Source organism: Muscardinus avellanarius, assembly GCF_963383645.1.
Source record: "Muscardinus avellanarius genome assembly, chromosome: X".
Taxonomy (NCBI): Eukaryota; Metazoa; Chordata; class Mammalia; order Rodentia; family Gliridae; genus Muscardinus; species Muscardinus avellanarius.
This window is the reverse complement of record NC_137792.1, coordinates 102934018-102952332: the sequence shown is the minus strand read 5'-3', so window position 1 is coordinate 102952332 and position 18315 is coordinate 102934018. Positions and strand designations below refer to the sequence as shown.

Genomic DNA, 18315 nt, shown 5'->3' with positions numbered 1-18315 from the left:
CTAAAGTCACAAAGATGTTCTCCTGTTTTCTAATAAAAGTTATATAGTTTCATTTCTTACATTTAAGCTTCTGATCCTTTTTGAGATAGTATATATATTGAGCTGGGTGTGGTGGCACAGGCTTGTAATCCCAGCAACAGAAGGAGGCTGCAACAGAAGGATCACACAGGTTCGAAACCAGCCTCAGCTACTTAGTGAGGCTCTCAGCAACTTAGTGAGACCCTGCTTCCAAATAAAGTATAAAAAAATAGGTCTGGGAGTATATCCCAGAGGTAGAAAAGCCCCTGGGTTCCACCCTCAATGCCAAATATATATATATATATATATATATATATATATATATATATATATTTTTTTTTATAAAGATGATACAAAAATAAGTGTCAGCTGGGCATGGTGCCGCACGCTTGTAATTCCAGCATTCGGGAGGCTGAGACCAGAGGATCGCGGTTTGCAGACAGCCTCAGCTACTTAGTGAGGCCCTCTGCAACTTAGTGAGACCCAGTTTCAAAATAAAGAATAAAAAAATAGGGCAGGGGGCATAGCTCGGAGGTCGAATGCCCCTGGGTTCCTTCCCCAAACCCGCAAAAAATAAAAGTGTCAAAGTTAATTTACTTTCCTATAGAAATCCAAATATTCCAGCACCATTTTATTAATTCTCCCTAAATTACATGGACACCTTTGTCAAAAATCTATTGGTTGTGTTTATGTGATGAATTACATGGATTGGTTTTCAATGTTGAACCATCTTGCATCCCTGGAATGAACCCTACTTGGTCATGGTGTCTGACTTTCTTGATGTGGTTCTGAATTCGTGTTGGTAGTATTTTGTTTAGGAGTTTTGCATCTAAGTTCACCAATGATATAGGCCTGTAGTACTCTTTCCTTGAGCTGTCTTTATTTGGTTTAGGTATTAATGTGATGTTGGCTTCATAGAATGTATTTGGGAGAATTCCGTTTCTTTCTATTTCACGAAATAGATTGAGGAGTATTGAGATTAGCTCTTCTATAAAGGTTTTATAAAATTCACTTGGGAAACCATCTGGTCCTGGGCTTTTGTTAGATAGTAGGCTCTTTATTGCTGCTTCATTTTGGTTGGTTTAAATTTATTTCTTGACTCAGTTTAGGAAGGTTATATTTATCTAGAAACTTGTCAATGTCTTAAAATGTATAGGTCTACTTTTAGGGACACAATTCTGTTCTAGTGATCTTATGTGACTGTTTTAATCCTGTTTTAATACTAATACCACAGTCTCTTGAGTAATGTACCTTCTTAGCAAATTTTGAAATCAAATAGTCTAAGTCTCCAACTTTCATTCTTTTTCAAAATGGTTGTGACTGTTTTAGGTGCTTTACGTTTATATAAATTTAAGAATCAACTTGCCCAGTTCTATCAGAAAACAAAATATTTGCTTATGTTTTTATTGGGATTAGATTAAATCTGTAGATCAATGTTGGGAATATTCACTTATTCAATCTTGAAACCCATGAACATCCCTCTGCTTATTTAGATTTTCAAAAATTTCTCCCAGAATGGTTTTTCAGTTTTCATTGTATATCCTTGATTTTTTCTTTGTGTGTGTGTGTGTCTGGGGATAGAAACCAGGAGCACTGAACCTCCAAGCTACACCCCCTGCCCTATTTTTTATTTTGAAACAGGGTCTCAGTTGTGGAGGGCCTCACTAAGTAGCTGAGGCTGTCTGCAAACTGTGATCCTCCGGTCTCAGCCTACTGAATGCTAGGATTACAAGCATGTACCACCATGCCTGGCAATTTTTCTTACTTTTAAAACTTGAATTTTTTTTAAAAAAATGTTCTTTTAGCCAGGTGTGATACTTGTAATCCCAGCACTTGGGAGACTGAGACAGGAGGATTGTGCAGGTTTGAAGCCAGCCTCAGCTACTTAGTGAGGCTCTCAGCAACCAAGTGAGACCCTGTTTCCAAATAAAATATGAAATAGGTCTGGGAGTGTAGCCTGAAGGTAGAAATCCCCTGAGTTTTATCCTCAGTACCACAAAAAATATTCTTATGAAGGTATATAACATAACACACACACACACATACACACACACACACACACACAGTGATTAGTACAGCCAAGCAAATTAATATATCATCTAAAATTGTTAATTTTTTGCGCAATAGCAGTCTAAAATCTCTCTTAGCGTATTTCTACTATACAATACAATATTATTCATTATAGTTTCCATGCTTTACAGTAGATCTCTAGACTTACATATCCTAACTTAATTACATCCTAACTACAGCTTTGTATCTTTTGACCTATATCTTCCCATTTTTTTCCTACCCCCTCATAGCAACCATCATAGAATCTCATTATTTTGCACATGAATACTTAGTTTTCTAAATTTATTGAAGAGACTATTCACCATTGGGTCTTCTTGCTGCCATTATTAAAAATTACTTGACTATTTACTTTGTTTCGTTTCTGGGCTCTCTGTTCCATTCTGTGGTTTAGGTGTCTATTTTATGGAAGTATTATACTGTGTAGATTTGTATAGTTCTAAAATATACTTTTGAAATCAAGGAATGTGATGTTTCAAACTTTATTTTTCCTTTTCAGGATCACTTTGGCCATTTGGAGTCCATTGTGGCCTCATGTTACCTTTATTATTGTTTGTTCCTATTTCTGTATCACATAGATGTTTTCTTTTTGTATACTGGTCTATTTTCTCCTTAACTAAATTCATTCCTAAATATTTAACTTCATTTGATGCTATCATAAATAACAATTTTTTTCTTTATTTCTTTTTTAGATATATCATTATGGGTATAAAGAAATACAACTGATTTATATATTGATTTTATGTCCTGTATATTTATTGATTCATTTATTCTTTTTTGTGTGTCTGGTACTGGGGTTACTGGAAGCCCCTCTACCTCCTGGCTACACTTCCAGACGTACTTTATACTTCTTTATTTTTGGAAACAGGGTCTCTTAAGGCAGCACAGCTGGATTTGAACCTGCACAATCCTCCTGTCTCCGCCTCCCAAGTGTGGGGATTACAAGCGTGCGCCACCATGCCCAGCTTGATTCATTTATTCTAACATGATTTTTGTGGAGTCTTTAAGGTGTTTTTGTATATAGAATCATGCCATCTGCTAATAGGGATTCCTTTACCTCTCCCTCTCTAATTTGGATGCATTTTCTTTCTTTCTTTTTTTTTTTTTTTTTTTTTTTTGGTGGTACTGGGGGTGGAACCCAGAGGTTTTCTACCTCCGGGCTATACTCCCAGACCTTTTTTTAAAATATTTTATTTGGAAACAGGGTCTCACTAAGTTGCTGAGAGCCTCACTAAGTAGCTGAGGCTGGCTTCGAACCCAGGCAATCCTCCTGTCTCAGCCTCCCAAGCGCAGGGATTACAAGCGTGCGCCACCACGCCCGGCTCATTTTCTTTCTTTTTATCATATGAATGTTGTGTGTAGGACTTCTAGTACTATTTTGAATAGAAGTGGTGAGGGTCAGCATCCTTGATTTATGTCAGATCTTAAAGGAAAAGCTTTCATTTTTTTCTCTTATTATGGTGTTAGCTGTGGATATTTCATAAATGGCCCTTCTTATGTTGAGGATATTTCCTTCTATACATAATGTGTTGGGATATTTTATAATGAAATGTTGTTGAATTTTGTCAAAGAGTTTTGCACCTATTGATACTAGTTTGCATGTTTTTTGTGGTATCTTTGTCGTTTATATCAGTTTAATGATGAAATCATAAAATCAATTTGGAAGAATTCCTTCCAGTTCTATTTTTTTGGAAGAGTATAAGAGGGATTAATATTAATCCTCTTTGAAAGATTGGTAGAATTCAGCCTTGAAGCCATCTGGTCCTGAGCTTCATTGGGAAATTTTTAATTACTACTCTAATTTCTTTGTTATTGGTCTGTCCGGGCTATTTCTTTTTGGTTTAATCTTGGTAAGTTCTGCATTCCTGGGAATTGTTCTATTCCCCTATAGTAGCCAATTTGTTGACATTTACTTGTTCATAATAGTCCCTTCTGATCCTTTACATTTATGAGGATTTGTTGTAATTACTCTGCTTTTTTTTCCTGATTTTACTTATTCATGTGTCCTTTCTTTTTTCCTTACGTAGTCTAACAAAAGGTTTGTCAATTCCCCCCAAAAAACAGTGTTACTTTTGTTTATGTTTCTGAAGTTTTCTAGTCTCTGTTTGATTTATATCTGCTCTGATCTTCATTATTTCCATCTTGTTGCTAACTTGGATTAGATTTTTCTCCTTCTGGTTCCTTGAGTTATAATGTTAGGTTGTTTTCTTTGGAGCTTTTTTCCCATTTAATATACGAATTTATTGCTATAAACCTCCCTTTTGCTACTGCTTTTGCTATATATTGTACTTATATTTTCAATTTTCTCAAAGTATTTTTAAATTACCCTTTTTATTTCTTCTTTGACCCAGTGGTTATTCAAGAACATGTTCTTTAATTTTCATGTATTCTGGTCTACTTTATATTGCTATACTAGAATACCAGACTGGTTAACTTATAAAAAAATAACTTTATCCCTTATAATTCTGTGGGCTAGGAAACCTAAAAATATGTTGCTGACATCTGGCAAGGGCCTTGTTACTGTATCCTAACAGATGGAATGACTTGTGAGCACATGCGTGACAAAGAAAAACTGAGCCAAGCTTTATTTTATTAGGAGCTCACTTCAACAATAACCAACCCATGCTCTAATAGCATTGATATATTCATAAGGGTTGAGGACCCTCATCACCTAATCAACTCTTAAAGATCTCACTTCTTAATCCTATTAAAGTCAGATATTTCATGTAATATGGAGAATACATTCAAATCACAGTATTCTGCCCTTGGCCTCCTAAAACTTGTGTCCTTTACACATACAAATATATTTATTCTGTCACAATAGTTTCAAATTTTAACTCGTTCAAGCATCAAGTTTGAATGCCAAAGTCTAGAACATCATTTATATAAGATGTGGATGAACCTCCAGGTAGAATTCATTCTAAAGCAAACTCCTTCCAGCTCTAAGCCAATAAAATCAAATCAAGGTATCTCTTCTCCTCCCCAAATACAGGAGTGAGACAGGCATTCCAACAGGGAGAAATTGGAGAGAAGATAGGAATACCATCTCTAATAATTCCAGTATACAATAAAGCAAATGATATTAAATATTAAGACTCAAGAATAATCTTTTACTTAACATGCTGCTTCCAGGACACACTGGAAAGTTTGTGCCCCCAAAGAATCAAGCAGCTCCACTCTTATGGCTTTACTGGGATCAGCCAAGGCTTCAGCTCTCTTAGGTTGGAGTTCCATACCTTCAGTTGTTCCAGTCTGGGATTATATACTGGTAGTTCTACAATTCTGGGGTTTGGGGGACAGTTCTACTTCCATAACCCCACCAGGCACTGCCTGAGTGGGGCTCTCTTCTGTGGCTCTGTCCTTCTGAGAAGTCTCTGCCTATAATCCTCCACAGTGTTCAGTATTCTTTGAACTCTAGATAGAGAAAGCAATGCCCCAATAATTCTTGAATTTTGTAAACCTATAGGCTTAATACCACAGGGATGTCACCAAAAGTTACTGCTTATAACTTCTATAACAACTAGTCAAGCCCCATTTAGGCTTGCTTGAGACACAGTTGGGATGGCCAGAGTGTGCTATTCTGTAAAGTGGGAGGGAACAGAGACCTAAGGTGGTTTGGGGTAGCAAGCTGGTACAAAGCACCCTAGATCTAGCCCTAAAAAATCTCTCCTAGTACTCTGGGCTTATGATGGGAAGTACAGCTTGAAAATCTCTGAATGCCTCCCTCATCTTTCTACTTTTGACTTGATTAATAGCACTTGGCTCCCTTCTGTCCATATTTAATCTCTTTAGAGAATGGTTACTTGGCCACACTCTTAGTATCCTTTCCCAAAGATACATTTTGACTGATTTTATGGCGAGGCTGTAGATTTTTCAAATATACTGTGCTTCTCTTTTACTGTGGTTTTACTATGGGTTGTCCCCCAGAAGGTCATGTGCTGGATGTTTGATCCCCAATGTGGCATCACTGAAGGATGTCGAAACCTCTATGAGTTGAGGCTTTGTGCAAAGTAATTAGTTAATTGGAGACACTGCCCTTGGAAGGGAATGTAGGAGTTTGCTTAGTTCCTGTGAAAGTAGATTGCTAATAAAAGAATGAGCCGTACCCTTGATTTTCTCTGGCTTCCTGTCTCACCATGTGCTCTTTCCCTCTTATGAGTGGTCCTGCCACTATGATGTCATCTGCCATGCAGCTCTTCTTAGATCTGACCAAAAGCTGGTGACATGCCCTTGAAGTTGGTGAGCTGAATAAACCTCTTTTCTTTATACTTTACACAGCCTTGGATATTTTTTGTAGCAATAGAAAATGTATGAATTCATCATCTAATTATAAATTACATCTTTAGGTCATCTCTTTGCTCTCACCTCTCACTGTATCCTGCTTAAAGTAAGCACTCAGCAGCCTGAATGCTTTCCAGCATGAATATTCTTCTACCAAATACCCTAGTTAATTGATCTTTAGCTCCATCTTCCCTAAACTTCTAGGAAATGAATGGAATGCAGCAATGTTCTTTACATGTGTATAACAGGTATGGGCTTTACCCTAGTTCCCAATACCTTGTTCTTATTTTCATCTAAGACCTAATTAGAACGACCTTATAATTCTATACTTTTACTATGTTCTGGTCATGAACACTTAAGTAATCACTAAGAAAATTTGAATTTTCCTCGAGTTCTACCCTTCTGAACTGTTACCAGAGTCATCCTCAAATCTCTGACCATGGCAATATAGGCTTTTTCTAGGCTGCTTCTCCAAATTCTTCTAGCTTCTAGTCCTTACTCAACTCCAAAGTCACTTATATATGTTTAGATACCAATTATAACAAAATCCCACTTCTGGTGCCAATTCTGTGCCTTAGTCCATTTCATGTTACTGTAGCATAGTACTATAGGATGGGTAATTTATAAAGAAAAGAAATTTATTTTTCACATTTCTGGAGGCTGGAAATTCCCTGATCATGACACTGACACCGGGTGAGGAACTTCTTGCTGTATCAGTCATAACATGGTGGAAGAGCAAGAGAGCTTGTATAAGACAGCAAAAAAACTGAGTCAAATTCATCCTTTTTATACAAATCCACTACCTCTATAACTAAGTCACTCCCGCTCTAGGAACATTAATCTGCTCCCGAAGGCAGAACCTTTATGACTCAATCACTTTTCAAGGTTTTGCCTCTTAATATTTTTACGGTTTCAGTTACATTTCAGCATGAGTTTTGGAGAGAGCATACAAAACGTAGTACCATGTCTTTTAGAATTTTTTAATTTTCTTCCTATTGCTGCTTCCTTCTTTCATAGCATTGTCATTAGAAGAGATACTTGATATGGCTCCAATCCTCTTAAGTCGGGTAACAATTGTGCTATGGCCTAACATGTGATATATCCGGGAAGACGCTTCATGTACGTTTGAGAACAATGTGTGTTGTTCCAGTCGGATGAAATGTTCTGTACTGTGTCTGTATAGGCTGCTGGTCTAAAGTATACTTCAGACCCAATGTTTTCGTATTGATTTTCCATCTGAATGATGTATCTATTGTTTAAAGTGGGGTGTCAAATTACCCTACTATTACTGTGTTGCTGTTTTATACCTCCATATTTTATATGTATATATAGATACATACACATATATGGTGTTATGTTAAATTTATGAATGCTTACAAATTGTTATAGCCTTTTGGTGAATTGACCTTTTCTGCATTATATAATGACCTTCTTTGTCTATACTGACAGGTTTTATTTGGAGGGGTTACTAGGGATTGAACCTAGGGGCATTCTTCCTCAAAACTATACCCCCAGCTCTATTTTATTTTTTATTTTGAAACAGGGTCTCACCAAGTTGCTCAGGCCCTCAATAACTTGCCACGGCTGACTTCCAACCAGAGATCCTTCTGTCTTAGCTTCTCAAGTACTGGGATTATAGACATGCATGCACCACCATGTACAGTTTATACTGATTTTTTTAAATTTAAATTCTATCTTGTCTGATATAAGTATAGCTACCCATCCTCTCTTGATTTCTATTTACATGGAATACCTTTTCCTATCCCTTTACTTTCAGTCAGTGTGTATATCCTTGAATTGAAGTTGAAGTTCTAGGTAGCATATAGGTGGGTCTTATTTTAGTCTATTCAGGCATTCTGTGTATTTTGACTGAAGAATGTAATCCATTTGTATTTAAATCTATTATTGATAGGTAAGGATATATTTTTGAGAATTTGTTCATTGTTTTCTGGCTTTTTTAAAAGATCCTTTTTTTCCTTTCTTCCTCTTTTGTTAGCTTCCTTTGTGACCTGATAATTTTCTGCTGTGGCATGCTTTCATCTTTTCTTTTGTCTCTTTTTGTATCTTCTAAACGTTGTTCCTCTGTGGTTACCAGGAGATTTATGTAAAACATCTTCCAGTCATACCAATCTATTTTAAGCTGATGACAACTTAACTTTAGTTGCATATGAAACTTCTGCACATTTAATCTTCCCCATATTTTTTATGCTATATTCTTCATCTTTTGATATTGTTTATATATTAAGTCAATGTAGCTATAATTATTTTAATAGTTTTGTCTTTTAAACTGCATGCTAGACTTATAAGTGATTTACACCATTACAGTATTGAGAGTATTCTCAATTTCACTATATTTAACAATGAGATTTATGCTTTTATATATTTTCATGTTACTAATAGGTGACCTTTTTATTTCAGCATGAACTCTCTTTAGTATTTCCTGCAAAGCAGGGTCAGTAGTGATAAACTCATTTATTTATCTAGGAAAATATTTCTTATTTCTGAAGGACATTTTAGCTAGGTAAAGTATCCTTCATTGCCAAAGTTTTTTTTAACCTTTCAAACATAGAATTTATCATCGGATTTTTTCCTGTTTTCCATGTTTCTGCTGAGAAATCTGTTAATAGCTTATTAGAACTTCCTTCTATGTGGTATGATCTCTCTCTCTCTCTCTCTCTCTCTCTCTCTGTACTGGGGATTGAACCCAGGACATTCTGTCTCTGAGCTGCAACCCAACCAGCCCTATATTTTATACTTTAATTGAAACAGGGTCTCACTAAGTTGTGCGGAGCCTCACTAAGTAGCTGAGGCTAGCCTCAAACCTGTGATCCTCCTGTCTCAGCCTCCCAAGGACTACAAGTGTGCACCACCATGCCTGGCTATGATTTTTTTTTGCTACTTTTAGTGTGTTTTTCGGGTACTGAAGATTGAACCCAGGAGTGTTCTATCTTTGAGCTACACCAGCAGCTCAATTTTATTTTTTAGTTTGAAATGAGATCTTACTAAGTTTCTGAAGTTCTGTATAAGTTGCTATGCTGGCTATGGACCAGCAATCCTCCTGTCTCAGCTTCCCAAGTACTACAATTATAAGTATGCATCACTGTGCCTGGCTGCTACTTTTAGAATTCTTTGTCTTTGATTTTTGACAGCTTAATTATAATGTGCTTTAGTGAACACTTTTGGGGGGGTAAATTTGACTAGAGATCTCTGAGCAGCCTGCACCTAGTTGTTTATACTTTCCCACTGTGAGGAAGTTTCATCCATTCTTTCTTTATATAATCTTTCTTTCTCCTTCACTGTCTGTTTTTCTTCTGGAACTCTTATATTTTGAAATAATTTGCTTTCTTGATTGTGTCCTACAAGTCCTGTGCACTTTTTCAACTTCTCATTCCTTTTTTCTATTTTTTTCCTCTGACTGGGTAATTTCAACTGATGCCATTAAGTTCACTTATTCGCTTTTCTGCCTTATTTAATGTTCTATTTATACTCTATTGTTCACAGATGAATATATCATTATCAATATCACTAACATGTATGGGGTGGTAGGGGGAAGCAGGATGAGCTCTGGGAGGAAATATACCAAGTTCTATGTATATGTAAGTTTGTATCACTTTGAGCCATACTATGATATATAATTAAAATGTACCAATAAAAGTATAAAAATATCTGACTAAACACCTCTATACTGTATATAACTTTAGTCATTGTAGACTTCACCTGCAAATATTCTATTTTTTTCCTCATAGAATTTTCTATTTTGTTTAACTTTTCACTTTGTTCTCTGGTTTTGTTAAATTATTTATCCTTAGCCAGTCATGTTTTTACATGTCTTTAATTCCTATACTTGGGAGGCTGAGATAAGAGGATCCCAGGTTCAAGGCCAACTCTTGGTAATTTAGCAAGACTCTGTTTCAAAATAAAAAGATAAAACAGGTTGGGATCATAACACAGTATTAAAACACCTCTGGGTTCAATTTCTAGTGCTATGAATAAAACTCATTTATCTTTGTTCTCCTTTAATTCACTGATTTCTTTATAATAATTGTTTGGAATTCTTTATCAGACAGGTCAGTGATTTTCAATTTTGGGGGGGTTACTGAATGTCCATTGTGTTTCTTTGGTGGTGGTGTGTTTCAATTAATCTTCTAGATCCATGTTATCTTTTGAAGGTGACTGTGAATTTTTAGAAACCTTCACCTCCTCCAGATTTTATGAACTGGCTTAGATAAGGAAAACCCTCCCTATATTAGGGATAGTGGAGGTATCCTGGCATGTACACTGGAACTATATGCAGTATCACAATGCACCATGTCTGAGAACATGCCATGATTCTATATCTGGAAAGGAGAGATGTCTTGTTGGTGTAGGCAGCTGAGACCTGCTATGTTAGCAACCTAGAGCTGTTGAATCTCCACCATGGCTAATGAGAGCTGTGGAATCCTCATCTATACATCTATGTCCAGTGGCTAAATATCAAGGCCAGCAGTGATGAAAGTCAAAGTAAGAAGTGTTCACACAATCTATTGGGGAGGCCATGTATAAGCACATACATGGAATCAAAGGCCAGTGGTGGTCTTGTACAGGGTGGCAAGACCTGAGATCAGTGGCAATGGATTAGGCCAACTGTTGACACACACATAATGGGGGCTTAAATCTTGTTCAGTTGCAAGACCAGCTTCAGGCAAATGACAGGATTCAAACAGCGTTTACATGTGGACAAGTGCACATCTGAGCTGGGATGTACATGCATGTCACAAATGCAGGGATAGCTGTGGATATAAGCATGGAGATGGCAGCAGTTACTGGGGAATAAAGTTATCTGCTTATGTTTTCATAGCTGTGGTATCTAGGAATGGCAGCTTGCTATAACCTGGCTTTCTAGATCAGCCTTTGTTGCATAAGGCAGTGAGACTGAAGTTTGTGTTGGGGATGGGCAGCTTTGGGGCTGTTGTGAACACATGCACAGTAGTTGCTCTGGGTCACTGGGACAGAAGGGGTGGTACCTTAACACATAAAGAATATGAAGGCAGGGTCTCTGGATTGGGGTGCCTATGATAGGAGCAGCTCAGGTAGTTCCAGGCACAGGGAAGGTAGAAAACTTGTAGGTCAAGGTCCTGGGGAATATGAAGACTGCTTTGCCATGGCATCAGCAATTTGGTAGCTCCAGAAGGTTTCAGGGAGCACAGAGGGAAAGGTGCTATGATTCATATATCTGGAGAGTGTGAAGGCAAAAAGAAAAAATACAAAAAGCAAAAATAAAAATCCCTCAGTGACATGTTACAGTAGGGTTGCTATTGCCACTATGCTAATATTTTCTTCAGTGTCAAAAGTTGCTAGGGTTCTCTATAGAACAAGTCACTGCGGTCTGTGACCTTGAACACTATGGGACACTCAGTAGTGAAAGTTGTAGGTGGTGCCTGGCAGCCATAAGGGCTGTCAGAGTCCTTAGCAGAGAGACCAGATCCGCTGGATTCTTTTTCCATACAGATCACTGAGGGTCACAGTGACTCCCACTGACTAGCTAATACTGATAAGGTCCATCCATCTTCTTTGTTACTTGCTATCTCCATACATCTCAGCTATGACAGTTCCTCAGAGATCTTGGAATGAAACTAGGGTTGGTCATGTGGGCATTGTCTCCTAAAGTTGGGGACCCCACTCTCCTTTTCACCAAAAGTTAGTTGTTGAGCCAGAGACTTCCTTCTCTGTGCCAATCATGTTTTGGGGGATGGGGTAATGCATGAAAAATGGAAATGTTCTTCCGTTCTTTTTTGTATTCTCAGATTTTTCTTCCACTATATTGCTTTGGTTTCTTAGGTTCACTCTTATGCTCTTCTAGAGTTATTCTTATTCATGGATTGATAGTTGCCATATTGTTGCTTGTGATGAAGAAAGAGAAGGCTGGCATCTCCTATGGTGTCATCTTGCTAATGTCCTCTGCTCCAAAATTTGATTTCTTAAGTACTTAATCCTTTTTTGCTACTACTGTACATCATATTTTTCTTTTTACCTTCTTATAGTTAATTGCTATATAGAAATAGTTAATTTTTGTACATTGGCTTTATGTCCTGACACATTACTGAAATCACTGATTTTTGTAGATTTCTTATGATTTCATACATATGCAATTATGTCGTCTCTGAATGAATGAATAATTGTATTCACTTTCAATCTGTGTACCATTTATTTTTCTTTTCTTTTCTTATTGCACTGGCCATGACATTTAATATAATGTTAACTAGAAATGATGAAAGCAGGCATCTTATTCTTGTTTCTGATCTTAGAAACATTTGCCATTTCATCATTGAGAATGATATTAACTTTAGATATTTTTGTGGATTCTCTTTGTTACATTGGAATAATGTATTTTTATTCCTAGTATGTTGATGGCTTTTATCATAAATGTATTTTCTCAAATGCTTATTCTGTATTTAGTGAAGTAATCATGATTTTTAAGTTTCTCCTTTAATCTATTAGTGTAGTAAATTGGATTTGGACATATCTTCATACTTATGGTGCATCATCCTTTTTGTTACTATTTCCTTGTTTTTATAGAAAAGTTGCCATCAATTAGTAATAGGATAATTTTTATATTTTGAAAGAAATTGTTTATTTTATTTTACTTATTTATTTTGTCATTTTTTATATTTTTGTTGGTGCATTATAAACCATACCATAATGTAGTGGTTTATATTCACATGCATACACACACATGCACACACACACACACAGCACTTGGTGGGCTTTAAAACCATGTCTAATAATTTCATCTTTTTTTTTCTATTAGTTTCTATTGCTTGCTTTTTCTCTTGTTTTTTCATGTTTTTTATTCTCATGCATCAGGTTATTTTATTGAATATTGGAAAATATATTAAAAAGATTATAGTGATTTAAAAACTTTATTTGAAGCTGGGCATGGTGGTGGACACTTTAACCCCAATACTTAGGATATTGAAACAGGAGGAGTGAAGATTCACAGCCAGCCTCAGCAACCTCAAGAAGGCCTCTGCAACTTAGTGAGACCCTGTTTCAAAAAATAAGACAAAAATAGGCTGAGAATGTTGCTCAGAGGTGTCCCTGAGTTTAATCCTCATTGCCACACAACAGACTTTACTTTGATGTAATTTTAAATGAATGAAGTATTGAAAAATAAGAATACAAAGAATATCTGTATACTATTTATCCACATTCACCTATTGTTAATATTTCACCCTTTTCATCTATAGTATTAAATTAATAATTGATATTTTAATATGTCTGCATAAGAACGTGATCTCTACATTACTTCAAAATTATTTTGGGGTTCTTTCTCTTTCATTTTATCCTCTGTCTGCAGCAAGATGGATTCTGGATATACTCTGAGTATTGTAACAACCACCTGGATGCCTGCATGGAGCTATCCAAGCTGATGAAGGACAGCCGCTACCAGCATTTCTTTGAGGCTTGTCGTCTCTTGCAGCAGATGATTGACATTGCTATCGATGGTTTCCTTTTGACTCCAGTACAGAAGATCTGCAAATATCCCTTACAGTTGGCTGAGCTCCTCAAGTATACTGCCCAAGACCACAGGTAAGTGATTGAGGGACGCTGGATTGTGCTTTTTTTTTTTTTTTTACATGTTGATTCTTATGGAAAATGTTTATCCTTTGTTATTTCTGCATTTCCACTACCTTATCTACAAAGTAGGATGATACATTCTTTTTTACATCACAAGACTACTGTATATAAAATGAAGGGATGCTTTTGAAAGTTGCTTATATAGTTGTAAGTCAACACACAGAAAATATATGTATAATAGTTATTGTACAGTATGTCTTACCTTCAGGGAGCAGAGCTTATAGCCTGGTCCTTAATCCTGAGCTCAACCTCATGAATCAACCCTGATGCAATAAGTATAAACTGTATATTCAAATCTTGTAAAAAAAACCTGAAATTTCTTGGTAACACTTTGTTTTGACCTTGGACTCCTTCTGCAAAGCCACCTCCCTGCTCTTCAGCCTTTCCACACTTCTCTGTCCCACCAACTGCACATTTTATGTTGACCTCGTATATGATTGGGAGAAAATAGACTGTATTAAAGAAAAGAACCAAAGAAGATGCCTGTCTACATTCCTTTCCCCTCCCCTCCCATGCCCTCCCCTCCCCTCCCATCCCCTCCCCTTCCCTCCTCTTCCTCCTCCTCCTTCTCCTTCTTCTTCTCTCTCTCTCTTTCTCTCATACTTCTTAACTCCCACCAATAAGGTATACACTGAGAGTGATCCCACAATAATAGGGACAGCCTATAGTGAACCATCCCTACTCTTTCATATATCTTCCTTTATGACTTACAGTGCAGCCTATTTTAGCCTGCTTTTATTTATTTATTTATTTATTTATTTATCTATTTATTTATTTTTGCGGAACTAGGGGTAGAACCCAGGGACATTCTACCTCTGAGTGACACTCCCAGCCCTTTTCCTTATTCTTTATTTTGAAAGGGAGTCTCATTGAGTTGCAAAGGGCCTCACTAAGTAGGAGCTGAGGCTGTCCTTGAACTGCAATCATCTTGTTTCACCCTTCCAAATGCTGGGATTACAAGCCTGAGTCATCATGCCCAGCTTTAGTCTGCTTTTAATTAGTATTAAATTAGCATTAAATTTTAATTAGCATTAAATCAGTAAATCCCTGATCTTGTTGCCTAGCTCTTACTCCAAGAAGAAGGAAGTCCCTTGTCCAGTTTCCTTGGGCTTCACTCTTCTTAGGCCCACGTCATACTTCCATTTGTTTCATTCCCTACAGGATAGATCCTTTGGTTAAGTTTAGGTCAAGCTTCTAGGCCAAACCTTGGTTTCATTTTTGAGTTGATGTTGCTTCTTAGGCAAATTATCATGTGCTTCAGTAGTTCTAGAGCCCTAGGCACATTCCATATTTTAACCTAAATGTGCTAGTTCTAGGCTTTCATTTTGTATGAGTAACAGGCTGATGATTCATCTACCTTCCATAGCTTGTTGACTGTGAGGAGGAAGGTGGAGCAAGATTTCCCAAAGGAGGAGTTACTTCCTCCTCTCTGAGGCAGTTTACTAACTAGGGATCAGTGTGCATATGCAATAGGTCTGAAATTTGGAGATGACTAAATCCTATTTGAACAGACATCGTGTAGCCAATTACCAGGACTAATTTCCAAGTTTTCTGAGGATCTGTATGTATCTATAAATCTCTATAAGTATAGGTATAGATACAGATATACTCAAATATAGTATATATACATATATAATAAATTTTGCATATAATATAAAAATATATTTCTATAGGGATTGATACATACACATATAGAGAGATATATAGATACATATTACGGTCCTGGAGATCAAACCCAGGGCTTCGTGTACTCTAAGAAATTCTCCTTCACCGAGCTATACCCCCATCCCAAATATGTTTTCTTATGAGGTCTACAGGGACATTGAAGAACTCCTACTGAAATTAAGATATTTGAAAATTAAAAGCAGAGAATATATGCGTTACCTAGACTAGAAAGCCTATCTGTTTTAGTCAGGTTTTCATATTCTATAGTTGGAAAGACTGAGGCCCAGAAATGGAAAATCATAGAGATTAAGTCTGTTAAGACTGGGACACAAAGCATAAACAGTAGTCTGAGAATATAACTTTTAAAAAAAGTTGTTATCCTATTTTTTCCCCAAGGAGGTTTGTGAGCCATTGTACTAACCATATAAGAGGGGAGTTAACTTACCTTTATGAAACTAGAAAATCTTGTTTCTGTCACTGTATCTCAATAGGAGGCAGGATCCATCCATAATCGGAGGCCCCAGGGACTCTGACCAGGATTCAGTCTGGACCACAGCTATGCTCTTTTTTTCATCCAAGTTTAAAGCTAGTGGGATAGGTTCGATATGGAAACATTCTTCCTTTGTAACCATTGTAAGAAAGGCAACCAGGTAAATATGGCAAAAATAAATGGTATGGAACAGTGACAGTGACAAATCTATGGCTAGCTAGTACTTGGGGTCAATTAGAGCATTTATATGTATTGTGTATTCTCATTGTAGCAGTGTCCATTAACTTTTTCTGTAATACTGTAAATGTTCTTTATCTCTGCTATCCAATATAGTAGTTACTACCTGTAGCTATTGAATACTGAGAAACATAGCTACTACAACTGAGGGCCTAACTTTTTTATTCTGATTACCACATTGGATAGTGCAGCTCTATACTTCCCAGAAAATGGCTGAATGCACTGATGTCCTCAAATCAGAGGGAGAAAAGTCATGAAGGGCAAGAAACTTGACCCAAAAAGGAGGAGTGCTTATTTATATCAGCAGCATCTGGACTGCAACTTACCCTTCTGTCATCACCCTACCTATAATCTAAATGGTGAGCTCAGTCTTGCCAGGGAGAAACTTTGGCAATGTTATATAGACTAAAAGATCACCAGTAAGCTGGGCATGGTGGTGCACACTTGTAATCCTGGCATTCGGGAGGCTGAGACTGGAGGATCCCAGTTTGCAGATAGCCTCAGCTACTTCTTGAGGCCCTTTGCAACTCAGTGAGACCCTGTTACAAAATAAAGGATAAAAAACAGGGCAGGGGTGTAGCTTAGAGGTAGAATGCCACTGGGTTCCATCACCAGACCTGGAGGGGAGGAGGAGATCACTAGTAGAGTGAAACAAGTAACCCTAAAATGATACAATATAACAGGAAGAAATATTAAACTTCGCAGTTGTATCTAAGAAATTAACAGTTCAGGGAAAGGCTGAGAGATACAGCTTCTAGACAGCATGTTTTGAAGAGGCTTAGGAAGTATTAGTTGGTCATAAGCTCAAAATGAGTCATCAGTGAGAGCCAGAAGAAAAACAGACAATAGCTACCTTTGATTAAAACTCAAAATAAAGAAGACATTTCTAACAGTTTTCTTGACACAGAATAAACCGGTTAAACTGTCACCAGAGGTGAAAAAATGCAATAAAAGTGTTTGAGGTTCATGGTCCTAGATGGTGCGCATGAAACAGATTAGTCACGGATGCCAGCTAAGAGGAGGTGCTACAATCGCGTCCGCCTTGATAGTTAGAACCCTATTCCCTGATCCCATGTTTGGACAGCCACTCAATGTGTTCAGAATGAAAAAAAAAACAGTAATTGTGCATCTTCATCTTTCCTTTGTTTTTTTTCTAATTGGTGCTAGGAAAGTGAGTAGGTTAATGACCACAAGACATTGTCAGCTTCTCTAAGGAAAAGTGTTAAGACTGAACTGTAACATATCCTCTTGCCTTCTCGGTTTATTATAGCTCCATCAAATGGCTGAGATCTCACTTTCAATCTGCTTTTCACAGGAGCCATTCAATTGGAAATCAGATCAGACAAGCAGAGAATACTGGACAGAACCCTTAAAACATGTGTTATCTAAAGTCACAGAAAACTGGGCCAAGGGTTGCAATTCTGGGTCTTGGGGCTAAATATGAGGCATTCCATATGGTATCTCTGCTAGAGAAATGTTTCATTTGTAATAATAAGAATGATAACCCTTGTATGGGCCAATAATAAAACATTTTACATAGGTGATGTCCTTAATAAGTTTTAATGTTATTCACCCCATTTTACAAATGAGAAAACTAAATCAGAGGGAGCCAGTGGGGCTTGTCAAAGGCCACACCACCAGTCAGTGACAAAATTGATATTTGAGCTTATGGACTCATGCTTCATATTCTATTCTTAACCACTATGCTGTATCTTTCAATATTATGTAAAAGGAAACAAAGCCATATTATATTCCACACTGTCTTTGGGCAGAGGCTCTCTAGAAATCAATGGTAGAAGAGATGGTCTATCTAGACTATTCAATGTGCCAGGCTCCATTCTTGGTACTTGGTTGTTTATATCAGATAAGACACAAGAATATTTGTATAAAAAAGAGGGATCAATTTCTCATGTCAAAAAATCTGCAGGTAGAAGGTCCAT

At 37.0% G+C, this 18315-nt stretch overlaps 1 protein-coding gene across 6 annotated transcripts in view; it reads left to right on the top strand.

The window, feature by feature from the left end:
* The window catches only part of ARHGEF9 (Cdc42 guanine nucleotide exchange factor 9), a gene marked incomplete at both ends in the record, with an annotated part of 158874 nt that overhangs the window by 103107 nt on the left and 37452 nt on the right, over positions 1 to 18315 (top strand). For all 6 annotated transcript variants that reach the window (XM_080718336.1, XM_080718334.1, XM_080718335.1 and 3 more), the window contains one exon: positions 13703 to 13935. In XM_080718336.1, coding sequence (XP_080574462.1) covers positions 13703 to 13935 — 233 coding nt within the window. The remainder of the gene's footprint in view (positions 1 to 13702; positions 13936 to 18315) is intronic.